The 15,593-nt window shown below is 41.2% G+C and overlaps 1 protein-coding gene and 1 long non-coding RNA gene across 2 annotated transcripts in view; one reads left to right on the top strand and one right to left on the bottom strand.

Moving 5' to 3' along the window:
- The first annotated feature begins 801 nt into the window (after window positions 1–801).
- The window catches only part of tsr1 (TSR1 ribosome maturation factor), a 17,484-nt gene continuing 2,692 nt past the window's right edge, over window positions 802–15,593 (top strand). The window contains exons 1-8 of the mRNA XM_010786168.1: window positions 802–955; window positions 2,368–2,471; window positions 2,556–2,784; window positions 3,172–3,306; window positions 3,463–3,917; window positions 4,719–4,863; window positions 5,114–5,295; window positions 6,964–7,175. Of these exons, the coding sequence (XP_010784470.1) occupies window positions 829–955; window positions 2,368–2,471; window positions 2,556–2,784; window positions 3,172–3,306; window positions 3,463–3,917; window positions 4,719–4,863; window positions 5,114–5,295; window positions 6,964–7,175 (1,589 nt within the window). The 5' untranslated portion in view covers window positions 802–828. The remainder of the gene's footprint in view (window positions 956–2,367; window positions 2,472–2,555; window positions 2,785–3,171; window positions 3,307–3,462; window positions 3,918–4,718; window positions 4,864–5,113; window positions 5,296–6,963; window positions 7,176–15,593) is intronic.
- LOC104958431 (uncharacterized) overlaps window positions 3,315–15,593 on the bottom strand; it is a 25,217-nt gene continuing 12,938 nt past the window's right edge. The window contains exons 4-5 of the long non-coding RNA XR_799765.1: window positions 4,695–4,857; window positions 3,315–3,888 (exon numbers count right to left, since the gene is read on the bottom strand). This is a non-coding gene — a long non-coding RNA (uncharacterized lncRNA). The remainder of the gene's footprint in view (window positions 3,889–4,694; window positions 4,858–15,593) is intronic.

The following is a 15,593-nucleotide window of genomic DNA, read 5'->3' as shown; positions in this document are numbered from 1 at the left end:
GCTTCTCCACGAGGAGGGAAGATCCTAGAGGGAACACTAATTTGGCTGATTTGAGCCCATAATAGCCCTGATTGAACTGCATATTCTAAAGCAGATAAGACTGGCCATATAAGGCTTTAAATGCAAAGCAATAGGTTGGCTACCAATTTTATAAATCTATTAATTAAAAAAAAGCATTGACCTCTTAATTTTATGGCAAAATTAAGTTTATTTAAGCGATGAACGAGTCCTTGCACATGAATAATGGGCATCGATGTGGGCTATGTGGGGAAGTGCATGCACATTGGAGACTAGCAAACTAGTAAACTAAGCAAAATCATTACAGCAATGAGAACAAGGTTTGAATATCAGAGGACGAAAGAGAGGATGTATATGTCTTTTGAGAGGTGGTCCTGAGCTCAAGTCGCATATTGCCCCATTTGTGATCATCAGTAGGCTACTCACATTTATATAGAATGATTTAAGCAGAAAAAACGTTTACATTATTTGTAATCTTCTCTTGCTGCAAATCCCAAATAATTTCCCAATTTTGATCAATAAAGTACCTATCTATCTATTTATCTATCTAAATGTATCTTTCTTGAGTTTTAGTAGCCTACTACTAACGTAATTTAGAAATAAAGTGCTTAAGGTTTCCGTTTTACTTGCTACATGTTAAGCATTTGATACAGTAATATTGTAGTATTTATTAATGCAAATTGATGTGGAGAATGACACATGATCATGACCTAAGCTTTTATTTTGAAGAAGAATCTCTCCGGAAAGCCTGAAGTCACGCCTCTGTGATGACGCCATTGCGTCAGTGCGGAAGTACTCTGACTCTTGCACATGGTGAAAATGGCTGCGAATGAGGAAAAACAACAGGGGCACAGACCCGGCGTATTTAAACAGAAAAATAAAGGCCACAAACATGGCAAGCACCGGACGAAAGGTGAAATTGAGAGAGAAAACAAAGGTAAGCTGTGTTCCGTTACAAAGTGTTACTTAACAGGCGCTGTTTGCTTGTGACTGTGCCCACGACTCTGCAAGCACACGTGTTGAGTCTTCTTGCGCATTTTATAGGGGGCGTCATATGAGAAGTTCATCAACACTTCTTTGTAAGAAATCGAGTTAAAAACCCACCGTTTCTCGCGTCCCGCTTGACGTTGCTAACTAATCTGCGTACATATTTCTCCAAATGACCCGTGACCTTATAAAGCATGGGGCAACCAATCAGAGCTCCCAGACATGCGTTTTTTTTAGTAGTAGTTTTTTAGAAGTAGAAACTGCCCACGGTCCCATGGACCGGAAGTAGATGGGCGTGACTTCGCCACTCACCATGATCATCTTTAGAAAACAGAGCACGCAAGTTAACAGGATCATAAGATTCATAACATAATGAATTACATGTTATAAAACGAGATGTCTCTAAGGTCTCCTCTAATAACTCTTAGGCATCGATAAAGCTCAATAAACATGGTATTGTTCATATATTTGTTACATTAGGGAGAGTAAAAGCAAGTATTAGTAAGATAACATTCTTTTATTTTGATCATCACATAATTTAATTTTAGACTATATATACAATGCCATCCAGAAAATTGGGTAGCTATCATGTGTATGTGAATCTGACAGCCTACATCAACATACACAATTTTTGATACGCTATTTCAAAGCTATAGCTATGCTCAAAGGCATAGTTAAGGATTTTTTTACATATAGGGGTTTGAGTTACACGCTGTAAAGAGGAACATGGACATTATTATTTTATGTATTTAAGTACAGAGGATCCAATTGAACAGAGAGTATGTCAGATATAATTGAACCACAGTAGGTGGGACAACTCACTTTTTAAATTGTCAGAATATTGTTTAGTTCCCAACAACATAGCAACAATGACAAATCAAAGTATGGCTTGAACATATGCATTAAATAAATATTACTTAGAATTGAAGAAAAAAAGTCTAGCCAGTCTTTGCTGCAGGGCTCCAAACTAGACAGGTGTTATTGATATATCGCCCGTCCAGCAGCTAAGATATTGGAAACATGTATCATAACCTCAACAGCCGATAGAAAGTCATGTCAATATCTTGTTTGCCCTATTCACATATCTCCAGCAACAGCTTATAGTTACATTAAAGGTTTTCCTCAAAGGACACCCACTTGGAATGTCAATGGTAGTTTAAGAGATTAAATAGTTTCACATATTGATGCCCCAGATAGCAGAGCACAAAAGCAAAAAGTAATTTTTTGCAGTTTGCCAAATTTTAAATCAGCCTTCAATATATGTTATGAGGAGTTGAGGCCTTTTATTGCGATTTGTGTTTTGCTCAATAAAACATCCACACCAGTTATATCCCCACAGTAATAAATACTTCTGTCTTTCAGGTAGAGTATCAGTGACGGCCCTTACTAAAAAACAGAGGAAGGAGCATAAGAGGATGGACAGAAGGAACAAAGCCAACCAGCTACGCAAGAATAAGAAAGACATGGTAATTTTTTATTCCAAATAAAGAAAAGTCTTCTTTTAAATTCCTAATTGTTGCAGCACAGTTTCACCGCTCATGTATTTTTAGGTCCTAACAGAAAAGCGCCGTCTAGGCACAAGGGACGGTCCTCCTCACCTGGTTGCCGTGGTGTCCCTCCATGGTGGAATCGATGCTGGGACTGTTACCAAACTGCTACGTGGGGAGGGGGCCGGGGGTGTCGGACTTCAGGAGCGGTGCATCAGTGGAGTCACTGACAGTTTTGGGATGCTTCTGCCTCGTTTTAAGCAAAGGTTCAACTTTCTGAGCATCAGCACGGGTCAGTATCAAGTGATATGGAAAACTGATTACAAAGAACGAAAGTGCAATGTGTTACGAGTTTAAAAGCAGTTAATTTATGCATTAACAGTTTTGCAGACCACAGTGATGCGACTTCAACCTTTTATTTTGATTCATGTTGTGATTAGTTTTTCAAATATAACATCAAAACAACATAGACAAAAGAAAAAACAGTCAGACAAAAGCACAGTCCAGCATCTTGGATGATACGATGTATACACTGTTAATGTAAATCTATATTTAACGAGCAAATTAAGACAAGTGTTTAAAGATTGTATCATGCATAGGCCTTTCATTTACGAGTTTGTCTTTATTTTGGTCACTGCTGTTCCATTCTGAAGCTTCTCTAATGTTTTTTGTTGGACAGCTGACATACACTCCCTGCTGGATGTGGCAAAGATTGCAGATAGCCTTGTATTTGTACTGGACTCTGATGAAGGTTGGGACAACTATGGAGAATACTGTCTCTCCTGCCTCTTTGCCCAGGGCCTTCCTAGTCATGGTGGGTATAAATCTGAACACACTGCCGGAAGTGTTTAGACTCCTTTATTGACACTTGTATAGACTTTTGTTGCAGCCCATTATATACATTATTTCAGCTTTTTATGGTGTACATTTTCTAAGTTTTCCTCTCTGTTCCTACATTTGCCCCGTGTAGCACTGGTGTGTCAGGGTGTGTCTGAACTTCCTGTGAAGAAAAAGGTTGATTCCAAGAGAGCTCTGTCGAAAATCACAGAGATCCGTTTCCCTGATGAGCGTATCTACCCTTTGGATTCGGAGCAGGATGGCACTCTACTTCTCAGACACCTGGGCACTCAGAGACAGAGAAAGCTCGGTTTCCGCTCCAGACGTGCCCATCTTTTGGCTCAGAAAGTGTCTTTTACGGCAAACAGCCCTGCTGAGGGGACAGGTGGTGGACCCACTGGCCTGGGCACACTCTGTGTCTCTGGGTACGTCCGTGGTTGTCCTCTACAAGTTAACAGACTGGTGCACATCACTGGATATGGAGACTTTCAGATCAGTCAGATTGATGCACCTTCAGACCCTCTTCCCCTCATCTTAACAGCAACCAGACCTGCAAAGCCTGGCAAGGAAGGAGACTTTGACATGCAGGTAGGTGAAGAGAAATCAAACAGCTAGAGCTGAAACCTTCTATTGGGTTGGTTCATTTATTGGTCAACATGCTCTAGAAAAATGACCGTTGTTGGTGTTGCTTTCAAGGAAAATTTGTTTTATATCCATCATATGTGGGAGCATATCAGAATTGTCATATTTCATTAGTTTGGTCTATTAGACTCATTTGTTTGTCTAAATTATGTAACTGCAACCGTATTCATTCCCTATTTTTGGAAATCAGGAGAATAGGCAGGTGCAGCCTTGATGGCTCCGAGTCAGTTGTTATCCGTTAGTTCGTAAATAATATGTTTTAAACATAATTCGAATTGCTGCAATTTGCAGCTCCCTGCCAGTGACAGCTGGTTGACGTGTAGGGGAGGGATTTCTGTTTCTGTTCTAAGATTTTGTTACTACACTCTTAGACAAATAACAAAAATACCATGTGAGCCACAACACATTTTGTTTTTTTTGCATACAAATGGAGTGCAAAAAAATGTGCACTTTTAACTTTCTTACCATGCAGCAATAACGTAACCTTGAAAACAATTACCGCATTCATGTTATCGATTATAACACTAAGCAAGGTGTCATATTTTCAAATTGTTAATGAATTGAAAGAGCAGCTGACTAAAGTATTCTGAAAAATTCTAAATGTAAACCTGAATGCTGCTCGTAACAAATCTGTTAAATGGTTTGGTATGTTTTTAAATGCATAACTTGACTTTTAACACTTTGTAATGGTCAATTAGTTTAATCTTTACATTTCCAGTTTACCTCAGTCATCTGTGTTTCCTACAGGATGGAGGCGAGGAGGAGGCCCCAGTGAGGGTGCTCATGAAAGCGGACCCCTCCAGCAGGGAGAGTCTGCAGGCGGAGGCTGAGGTGGACCCCATGGAAGGAGAGCAGACCTGGCCAACAGACTCAGAGCTCCTGGAAGCTGAAGGTGCGCAAACAGAATGTACACATTGTTGCTGTTAGAGCAATCACAATTGTTGTTGTAATGCGACTAGCACCAAATGATGCTGATGATAGAGTTCACCTTTCCACGACTTGACAACTTTAAATAATTTCTGGCTACCAGAAATGACGTGTACTGAAATGCCCTCCTTGATTAAAAGTGTGGAGAATAAAAAAGAAATTGCTTTATACAATGAAACCCCAATAAACAGGATTACATTGTTTTCACTTTTTAGAGGCCAGGAAGAGCAAGCGTGTGATGAAGGTCCCTAAAGGAACATCAGAATACCAGGCCTCCTGGATTGTTGATGAAGAGGAGGAGAATAATGGAGAGATAGACAAAGAGAGCAGTGAAGAGGACGACGATGATGACGACATGTTGGACGAGGCAATGGAGGATGAGGACAATGTTTCTCAGGTAAACATTCAAAGTCTTTTTTTAAGCATTTACCTGAAACACAGGAGAAATTAGTGGAAGAGATGCATGATCCGTTTCTGAGGCTACATCCACACTTCAACAATCTGCATACACAAGCGTTTAAAGAATAATATAACATTTATGAAAAATATAACCTAATTGACGAAATTGTTAATTCATCAAATGTATTATCAATAAACAGTTTCAGAACAAGGTTTTTTAGCTGCTTCTAGTTGTCATAGCAACTGTGCAGTTGCAGTCACAGTGGTATTTAATGGAGGATGATGAGGACAGTGATCCGAGGAAGAGCAGTCAGTGGCAGTGGTTCCGGGGCTCGGTGCATACGTGACCTGCCGTCTACACACCTCCTCACTGAGAGGCACTGTTTGTTTTCTCAGTGTCTGTCTCTGGCCTGCAGTGCCAGGCTATACAACAATAGTGTTTGTAGCAGGAGTCCCGAGAGAAGCCTCCTGTCTTCCTGTCCTGTGAACAGAACTTCCCGTCTGGACGGAGGGAGGGGACGACCATTTATTTATTTCCAGCTCTGCTTGAAAAGACGTCGGGGGAAACTCTCCTTATCCAATGGGTTTATTACGATCTGTGATTGTTATTAGCATGTGTTTGAGGTCAATTTCAACGCACAGGAATACTTATTTAGGAGAGCGTAACAATAGGGAAAAGGGTACTTCAAATGATAATGATTATTATCATTGCAGCGGGGATGTTGGAAAGGTCATGAATCAACCTCATGCTGGGTGTTTCCCCCCCATGTGTCTGGCTCTGCCTGTAATCTACAAGTTGAGGAAGGACTTTAAAGAATGTCGTTTTTGATGATTCATTTCCTTACACAAAGGTAATGCTCACAGAAGTTGAATTTTACATATTGTAAGAATGAATGACTAGATGTAGTGAAGACACTCCATTGAAGGCACATTGGGAACAACGCAACATTTAAATATATGCAAACCAGGGGTTCCTGTACTTTGCCTACTCCTTATCACATTCACACATACAAACACAAAACAGTGCTCATATTGTGACCGAGTCAGTCTTGTTTATGTTTGGCTGTAATACAATTGCTATACTTAGAGTCTCTTTGAGTGAACTGGTGTTCCACCATGTACGTCTGGCCATTGTTCGGATAATATCGAGGCTGCAATGTTAGACAAAATGGGGAAGCGAAAAGCTGCCTTGATGAATTAGGGGAAAAAATGGTGTATGTATAAAAATTGCTTTGTAATGGTAGTGTAACAAAACGATTAAATATGCAGAACAGCAAAGAAACAAGTTCCAATATGTCTCGACTCGATTAAGTACTGTCTGTGCAAGAGAATTAAAAAATGAACTTATTTGAGGTTATGTCTCAAAGATAAAGATAAATCGTGCCTGTTGTTATCTGGTGATCCAAATTATTATTATTTCTTTCCAGGTTATTAGATATATCCAGTATAACTATGAGATGGCTGCCTCCACCAAAATACAAGGGGTTATGAAGAGAGTCAGACAGGATGCGCGTTGTTTTAGTTTAGTGTGATCCTTTTAAAACCAGAAACTACAGTGTGTCTCACAATGTCACAAAGATACTTAACATTATGGCAATAGTCACATTTAGGGGACAGGGAAGATATTGCATATTGAAGCTAATTGTACTTTATTCTCTCTGCTCAGGATCCGGGTTCAGAAGAAGAAGAAGAAGAAGAAGAGGAGGAGGAGGAGGAAGAGGTGTGCGCCGAAGAGCGAACAGGAGTGGATGAGCGATATGATGAGCACATTGATGTGGCGGCAGAGGAAGAAGGCCTTAAACGCTACCGTGAAGCTCGGTCCAATGAAATGTTTCCTGATGAGGTGGACACGCCACTTGACATGCCAGCTAGAATCAGGTCGGTTCTGCTTCTATTATTACAGACTACATATACATATGGAAACGTTGTGAATTGATGTACCGTAATTTTCGGACTATAAGCCGCGCCTTTTTTCCCATTTTTCGACGCTGCGGCTTATATAACGGTGCGGCTAATCTATGGATTTTTACAGCTAACGGCCACCACCTTTAACTCTATGGGCTCTATGGCCGGTCCGCGGACCCACACCTTTAAGCGGCGGGTTCCAGCAGGAAAAGAGCGAGACAGGTAGCGCGCAAAAGTAAAAGTGGAACCGAGAGTGGTACGAGAGACAGAACGAGNGCCTTGAACCACAACAACAGGCACATTGTTTCCTGCCTGTCTACAGATGCTGACACATTTGTGTTGAGTGGCTCTGCCCCTTTTCACGACACGCTGTGTGTGTGTGTGTGTGCTTGTGTGTGTGTGTGTGGATCAGATGTGCACATTTAGTACATTTGATTACATGTTAAGTGTATTTAGGCATGTTGTTTGTGGGGGAGTATACACCTTTCCAGGTGTGTGGCGCGTTTTCCGGGGTGGTGCCAGGCCCAGGGGAGTACGAGCAGCTAGGGAGTTCGTGTTGAGTGTGGCGGAAAATGTCGTATACTATTGATTGGTTCTGTATTGATTGTTTCTGCTAAAATAAAGGAGAACGTTTTCAACCATTGAAGAGGCTAGAGTGATCTGTGATCTTGAATAGCGCGTGAACGCCTACAATATGAACAGGGGCTTTTTGGTGCCTTGGCCACTGGCTATTGCTTTGTGTTATTTATTTTGTAAATTTAAAAAAACTTGAGCAACGCTGTGCTGTCATATAGCCAACTGCTAGCTACGCAGCAAAAAAATCTGGCCCGGGCCCTTGACCATCTGTCTGTGGGGATTCAATGCCTAGAAAGTTTTAAGTTTGCCAAGCATCTTCGATCTAAATTTGGCCTCCAATGTCTTTTTTTTTGTTGCATTTGGGATTGTTTGACTGTTGGCTTCCTGCCAATGATAAGATCCATCAACCCAGATTATAAAAAAATTAAAATCCTTTCACCTTTAGATGGTTTATTTACGTGTAAACACAATGGTCGCCGCGATTTTGAATTAATCAAACCATTTCACTTAGATAATCATGGATGCCATTTTATTCCCATTCGTCCTGATTGCTTTCAGACGCATACAGTGATTTTGTTAGAGGTTACGACCAGTTTCTCCCCTTCTTCGGACTCTAACCTCAATCTTCAGGTTGTTCCATAAACAACTCACAGCTCTATAGGAGCATGATACTAATATGCCGGTTATCGGTAACTCATTTGAATGCAACTCGTAAATCATGTTGTACTGCGATTTGCATTAGACTATCATCAGATGTCATATTTGCCAGTTGGAGAAAAGGTTCCTTATATCAATACCGTGACTCACTTGTACTATGCCCTTTGCCTACATACCTTGGCCTTTGCATGTTTTAACTGGGTGTCTCTTTCACTGTTGTAAACCCATCTGCCCCACTGCCATGTTTTACCTGTCTGGCAGGTGTGGCTCAGGCTTAAATGTGTCATTTCCCTTAGTGAATCCATTTCCTCCTCCAATTAGCTTTTAGCCCATTAAATCGAGATTTTTCGTGATGTCATGGCCTTCCTTCAATGGTTTGGGCACATCACAATAACTCCTTATAACAGTAATCAAGGGTTAGTTCTTCTGGTCATCAGATTCGACTTTACACTCATATCCTTCAAATATTGAGGAGGGTTTTCTTTCCTTGTGGATAAAGAATTACTCTGGAAATATTGGGAGGACGGTTTTCTTCCCCACTTGTTGTGGATAAGATGTCTCTGGCTACTTGGGCCTTCACCTGGTCAGAATGCTTATCACAAATCTCAGTTTCCATTTTCCTTTGACTCTTTTGGGATTACATTTGCCTTTTCAATTTTTGGTAGGTGGTTTACAGCTCTCCTCATACCTGAAATTCTTCATCATCCGTTTCCTGGCTCTGTTTGAGGTCTGACTGTTTCAATGACACTCTGGTTGGATGAATTTGGACCAACCTATTTTGAGTACTTTCCCTGTGTCAGGATAAAACCACCAATAAGGCAGGCGCTGTTTCTTATCATAGCTACAAAAAATCACCCCTCCTTCGTTCAGTCTTGAATCCAACTTTTTCTTTGTTTTGCTTGTTAAGCATAGCATGCGTGACCAAATGTTCTCATTTTTGGAAAGGTTTAGCTTCTTTCTGTCAACATGTAGTAGGAGTCTCTGTCCTACACGTTTGTTGTATAACACCTATTTTCGAAGGGCACAGCAGCGTCATAACTGCGCATATGTCACAACTCTTTTGATAGGTTACTCTCAATTAGCATTAGTGCATCTTTGCCATTTCAAACAATGGTTCTCCTAATTTCTCTCAGCCGTGTCCCATTTTTGATGGTGTGAATAAGGCAGCTGAGGGTCTCATGTCTGATGCGCATTTCTACTTAGCAATGACTGAAATTTGACCCAGAAGTATACTCAGTACATTATCAGATCTAATGCATTTGATTTTTTCCATTAGGTGAAAACGTCAGCAATGTTACTTCTCAGTTAGCTTTGGCTGTGTTACTCTTAGATTTTAAAAAAATTAAACAAAAACTGCCTCCTGAATAGTCATCAGTAAATGCTAATGTGGTATCTGAACCCATCTTTAGTTGTAGGATCTATAGGCTCGCAGAACAATCTGTGTGTACAAGCTGCAGTGCCAGCCTTTTGCCCTTTCATCTGGCTCTGTCTGCTCCTGCTTCTGAGCAAATGCTACCTTTTGTGCCACACTTCACATGTTCAAATTAGATGTATCAGTTTTGGCCTTTAATTGTCATACCCTCTGTGACTTTTTGCAATTTCAAACACATCTTCGTAGTTACGCAGTGACCTAGAATTTCGTTGCCATTGTTTTGATATCATAACCACCCATGACATTCATCACATGTTCATCACATTAACCTGTGTTTAAAATAAAACAATGTCATATCTACACCTATAACAATATCAAATACACTGCTCGCTCACCGATCTCTCGCTGAATGAGCTTGTTTCTGTCCCTTTCTTTGGAATACGACCGTGGCTCCATGGTCGTCGCTGCTGCTGTGAGCCGAGAAAATGTCCTTGGGGCGAAAGGAGTGGGACGTTACAGCGCGCCCCGTCAGCATCCTTCGTCTCACCTCTGGACCCGTATTGTCTTTTCAGCCAAACTTTGCTTTTGGCTGCACCTCTCTTCAGCGCGCTATGCCAGAGGCCCACTCACTCATCAGCCAACTCCAGGGACATGTTTTCGTGGCTCGAAAACTCTCGTCAAAGTCTTTGAATTTGTTCATGTCAGTCACTATGTGCGATGTAGCACGGTTGATCGACCATAAGCCATCTTTGCTTCAGTCCATCGCCCCGGGGTCGCTTGCCCACCTGTCGTCGTTCGGAGGCCTTGAAATGGAATGTGTGTGGTGGGTGGTCGTGGTCTCTTCATCCGCCATGGTCACTGTTTTAACATTGTTCTCGTCGTCTCTCTCCGCTGCAGTTTGCATCTCTGGTTGCGTGGAACTCCTGCAAAAAACGGCACCACTGTCTCTGTTGTCCCGTGACCAGCAGCCATTGCACTCGCGGCCATGGTGACCCTTTCTGGCCGCAAGTATAACAGGCTCAGCAGCTTCACATCAAAGTCTCTTGCCTCTTTACTTTCATCACGCACGCTGTCATCCAACTGAGCTCCCACTGAACTTCTCAGTGCTCTCGTAGCTCCTCAGCTTGGTTTTGAACTCGGCGAAGGTGATCTTCTCATCACTTTGTGTAGTGTGGATAGAAAATGGCTTAAATGACGCTGGCAGCCCCTTCAGCTATCATTAGCTTTCAATAAACCATCACTCAAAAATCTCTTCTGCATTCCTCAGTGCTTGTGGATAGCAGTCTCTGCTCGTATAATATAGTCTGTTGATGCTTTCATTAGCATATTTCGGAGAGACGTAAGCTCTGTATACAAGCTGATGCACACGCGGTTTTCCTGTACCTGCGTAGTGATCCCTCAGAATCTTCAACGCCTTTCTTCCATCGTCTGCTGCATCTCTCATGACCAGAGACAAACTTGTATCGTCCAACAATTGAATAAGTTCAGCGTAGACTTCTTCATTTTTATCAGCGTCTTCTGCGGCTCTTACCGCGGCTGTCAGGCTCTTTCAATATGGTGCTTTTCAGCCCTTGTAGACGCAGGTGTCCAAGAAACTTTGTTTCCCACAACTCATAGTTTTTCTCATCTCCGTCAAAGCACAAACGATTCCATCGGTTTCCAAAATCCTTTCTGGGCCCATAACCTGTTGGCGCAGCAGCCATTACCAGCAAAGGTCTAGATAGCCTTGGACTAATACTACGGAGGAATAAAAGACGCCACACACTTGCATTGTAGTTCACATGACACTGACTGAATCCCCTCCGACGAGTGAGCCAGCAATGATCCCTTTATTAGAACCAGCTGTGTGATTGACAGATTGACAGATATGACGTCAGCATAAGAGCATTCCAGAGATGAATTGTTCACAACAGTTCAACAATATTGCTGCTGCATTAATGTGTATGTTGCATCACGTTACTGCTGTAGATGTGTTTCCGAGCCGCTCCGATTACAACGAGAGTTACAACGAGAACGTGACGTCATATTTACACTAGACGGATCCTTTTTAGCCATAACCACAAACCTCCCAGGTGGGCAGGACTTTCAGGGGTGCGTCCCCATTGGCTACTCAGTTTTTGGGTGACAGCCCAGTCCTCCAGCGATTGTACAGTGCAGGCAGCTGCGGTGCGGTGGCTACCTGAGTGTGGATAGAACACCCCCAGAAGAACCAGCATTTCAATTATTATAATACTACAAGTGAAAATATATGTAAGTATTGATAATTTGTGTTGTTTGTGCTATACTATTCGTTCTATATTCTTTATTGTGGTAAGTGAGAAGTAAAGTTGTGCTATGAAAGTTAGCTTTTGCTACCTTTAGAATAGATCCATAACAATGCAAAGCTAACCTAAGTAGTAGCTAGCTAACAGTTATGCGTTCATAGCTAGCAGCATGCGTGAGCGTTCAGACCACCTGCGCACACACTCAGAACTGGCTTCATGTGTCTGACGATAGTCTACCAAACAGGCTTTCATGATAACTGTAGATTAATCATAGCAACTAGCCATGATACGTTATTTTATTAAACACCCGTAATTTGATATGAAAAGTCAATGAGGCTGAGTTAACTTTGTAGGAACAACTACCGTCATGGACTGCCGCTGAGCTGTTTCTATTTGTTAACTTCATATTTTCATTCCTAAAACATTTATTTCCCTCTCATATTAACACAGTGTGGACGTCATTGAGAACGCGTGGGTGGTCCAGAGTCTTATCCCGTTTCCCACCTTCCTCTGAGGGGACAGCACGGGAGGGGGTCATAAGTAGAAACCTGCACCAGCTTCATCCTACGCTGGCGTGACTTTCGTATCACTTGACTCATCGTCTCATTTCATTTGGACCAAATGCTCGTGGCATATGACATTAATAGACAGGTTTCTATGATTCTGTTCTTAGACCTATAGTAGCCCCTTTATGATAGCTAATACTTATTAATTAACACCCTATTTGTTATATGTTCAATGGAACGTAACATTCTTTGTAGGAAACTAACCCTAGCGTCCAAAAATGACTTGACACCTGGAGACTATATTTATTTAGTTAAACATATACATATTTGTCATTTCCTACCCTTTATTATCCATATCATAATTAACACAGTGTGAATCGCTACATAAGAACAAGAGCGTGGTGTTCACAGAGTCTTATCGCGTTATCCCAGTCCTCTGAAAAGAGGCCGACCACGGAGGATGGTTACACACCATGAAGAGAAGACTATGCACAGCTTACAAATCCACGCTGGCTCAGTTCACTGATTCAATCACATGACTCAGTGTCTATATTCATTTAAACCCCCAACAGTGTCGTGCAAAAAATACATATATCATTCTAATAGAAATTAGTACTGTTACACACCTTTTGTTTAGCAGCTATTAATATTATAAAAACAATTCTTTCCCGACATTACAATCTTCCTTGTTAACCAATTCAAGAATAAAATGTACATTTGTCTAATCACGTTTTTGAATCCTCTATAATTCTACATAGAAAATGTAGAATTCGCCATATCACCAAAAAAACCTGATTGCATCTATTCAATATCCCTTCTCAGGCTAGGATAGTATGTCGAATTTTTCTATGACATATAAAAAAAACCTGATGATATCATTTCTCAACAGAGAGTATGAGAATGAACACAACACAGAGATTTCATCCAACTTAGTGCTATCGACATGCTTCAGCTCTAAGCCAACTATGAGTAAAGATCTAGAGGGTTGAGCATGTTTCCTCTCCTGTAGTTACGGTATGCAGACCCAAGGGGCCAACATCACCAAAACTGAAAAAAAAAACAAAAAAAACAACCACCACCACCAATCTGGTCTGTTATAAATAAAGAAATCTGCCTCTTTATATTGCAGAATTTTGTTAAATTAAAGCAAGTCCTTTTATGTCATCTTGTACATACAAATCACTAAGCCAATATATGCTTAATTTGAATCGACGTACATGTCTCGGAACAACAAACATAACCACATACGTATACAGTAATAATATATTGTGTATCAAACGCTTTAGACCTTGAAAAAACACTCCAGATAGATGGGTTTTTTAATCTATCAAACACATAAATAGACAGACACTATTATCAAAATCCCCCAAGTTTGCGGAAATTATTTAAAAGCAGCAGGGTGTGTTCCAATAGCCGTAATTAAAATATTCAGAAGTTGGAACTAACCGTATGGAAGCTTTAGCACAACACAAAAATACTTTAATGCAACAGGCAAGATCATAAGAATGAGTACGATACTTGTTAACAACAATCAACTGTTCATAGAAAAACTCCCAGGAGACAAACCGACAACTAACGTCGGCATCCGAAGTGTATCTCCGGAAAGTTTGAAAAGCATGAGTTGCAAACTGTGATGATCTGTAGGTGTAATGGTGCATGCTCACTCAAAAGCACATAGATAAGACCCAAATGGGGACACACCACTTCAAAAAGTCTCGCTCCACCTGGGCATTTTTGTCGGTCAAACAAATCTCCAAAACCAAAAATGAAACCAAAAAAAAATCAAACAAAACCAACCCAGGAGAGCACGCAAACGAGAAGCGATGTCCGCGAGAGCAAAGTCTGATCATATGAGGACAAAGAAAGGAAACAAGAACATGCAACAAAAAACCATATGGTTAAAACATAAAGAAAAAAATAACTAGAGAATAAGATCTGAACATGATCTACACAAATAGATCTTGTTTGACAACCTTATAGATTTATTTTTGAAATTTAATTTATTTTGCTTGACCTTAGTTTTTTCTTCTTTTACACACTCATATTTTACAGTGATTCATATTCTGAGAAAAATGGTATGCTTCAGTCACTCTTGAAAAAGCAATACAAAAACCCTAAATACCCATAAAAAAACTAACACCCTTTCCAGGGGGACGACATGCTCACAAACCCGGACCCCCCAACGGATGTCTAGGTCACACCCACCACCTAACAATAGCACCATCTCCCCATACCCTGACCCTCCCCATACAACCTAACTAAACGGCCGGGAGTCCTGATTATATCAGATGCTCATTCCCTTGATAAAACTGATACACTGTATATTGACCCCAAGTTCGCGGAGCCAAGTAGCATTACAGCCAGAACGTAGACAATCTTCAAAACCTGTAAAGCGCCCCACCACCACCAATCACACAAAAGGTACAAACTTATCGGGAAAACACCCTAAATGTTATGAGAACCTCTGAACAACAAGTCCCAGATACCCCACCCAGCACCCAAAAGAAACAAAATACTAATGGCGCCGCACTAGAGCCACGCTCACATGGCGCTGCGCTGAGTAATCGTGCCCCAGACCCAACCGCCACTCCATAAATAGAAATCAGGCCCGCCTGGCTGCATGTTCAGGATCCACTGGTGGGTTTGACATAAGCTGCTGGTCCACGCATCATGGGGACGCCTATTATGGGCACCAGTTGATTTCTGAAACGCCAAGGTTACATCTGTCACTTACTATGAATGAAACCAATAATTCAAACCCCTTGGCTGATTGTATGGCTCTAAGTTTAGAGACTACTAAAAATATAATGACCAGGAGTCCTACTTACCTTGTCGTCATGATCTTATTTTCACAGGGCCGACCTCTACACGTTAGTATATACCCTGCCATCTCATTTTATTTCTTTCCCAACAACGTGAACGTCAGAGGTGTGAAATACATCAGAAGGTGATCCAAGTGTGTCAGATCAGAGTGGGAAGACCAAACCTAGTGACATCGATTTTCCAAAATACGACC

This window comes from Notothenia coriiceps, unplaced genomic scaffold (assembly GCF_000735185.1).
Source record: "Notothenia coriiceps isolate Sejong01 unplaced genomic scaffold, NC01 NC01_scaffold00028800, whole genome shotgun sequence".
NCBI lineage: Eukaryota > Metazoa > Chordata > Actinopteri > Perciformes > Nototheniidae > Notothenia > Notothenia coriiceps.
Note: the sequence above shows the minus strand (reverse complement) of the source record. Positions and strands in the feature narration are given on the sequence as shown.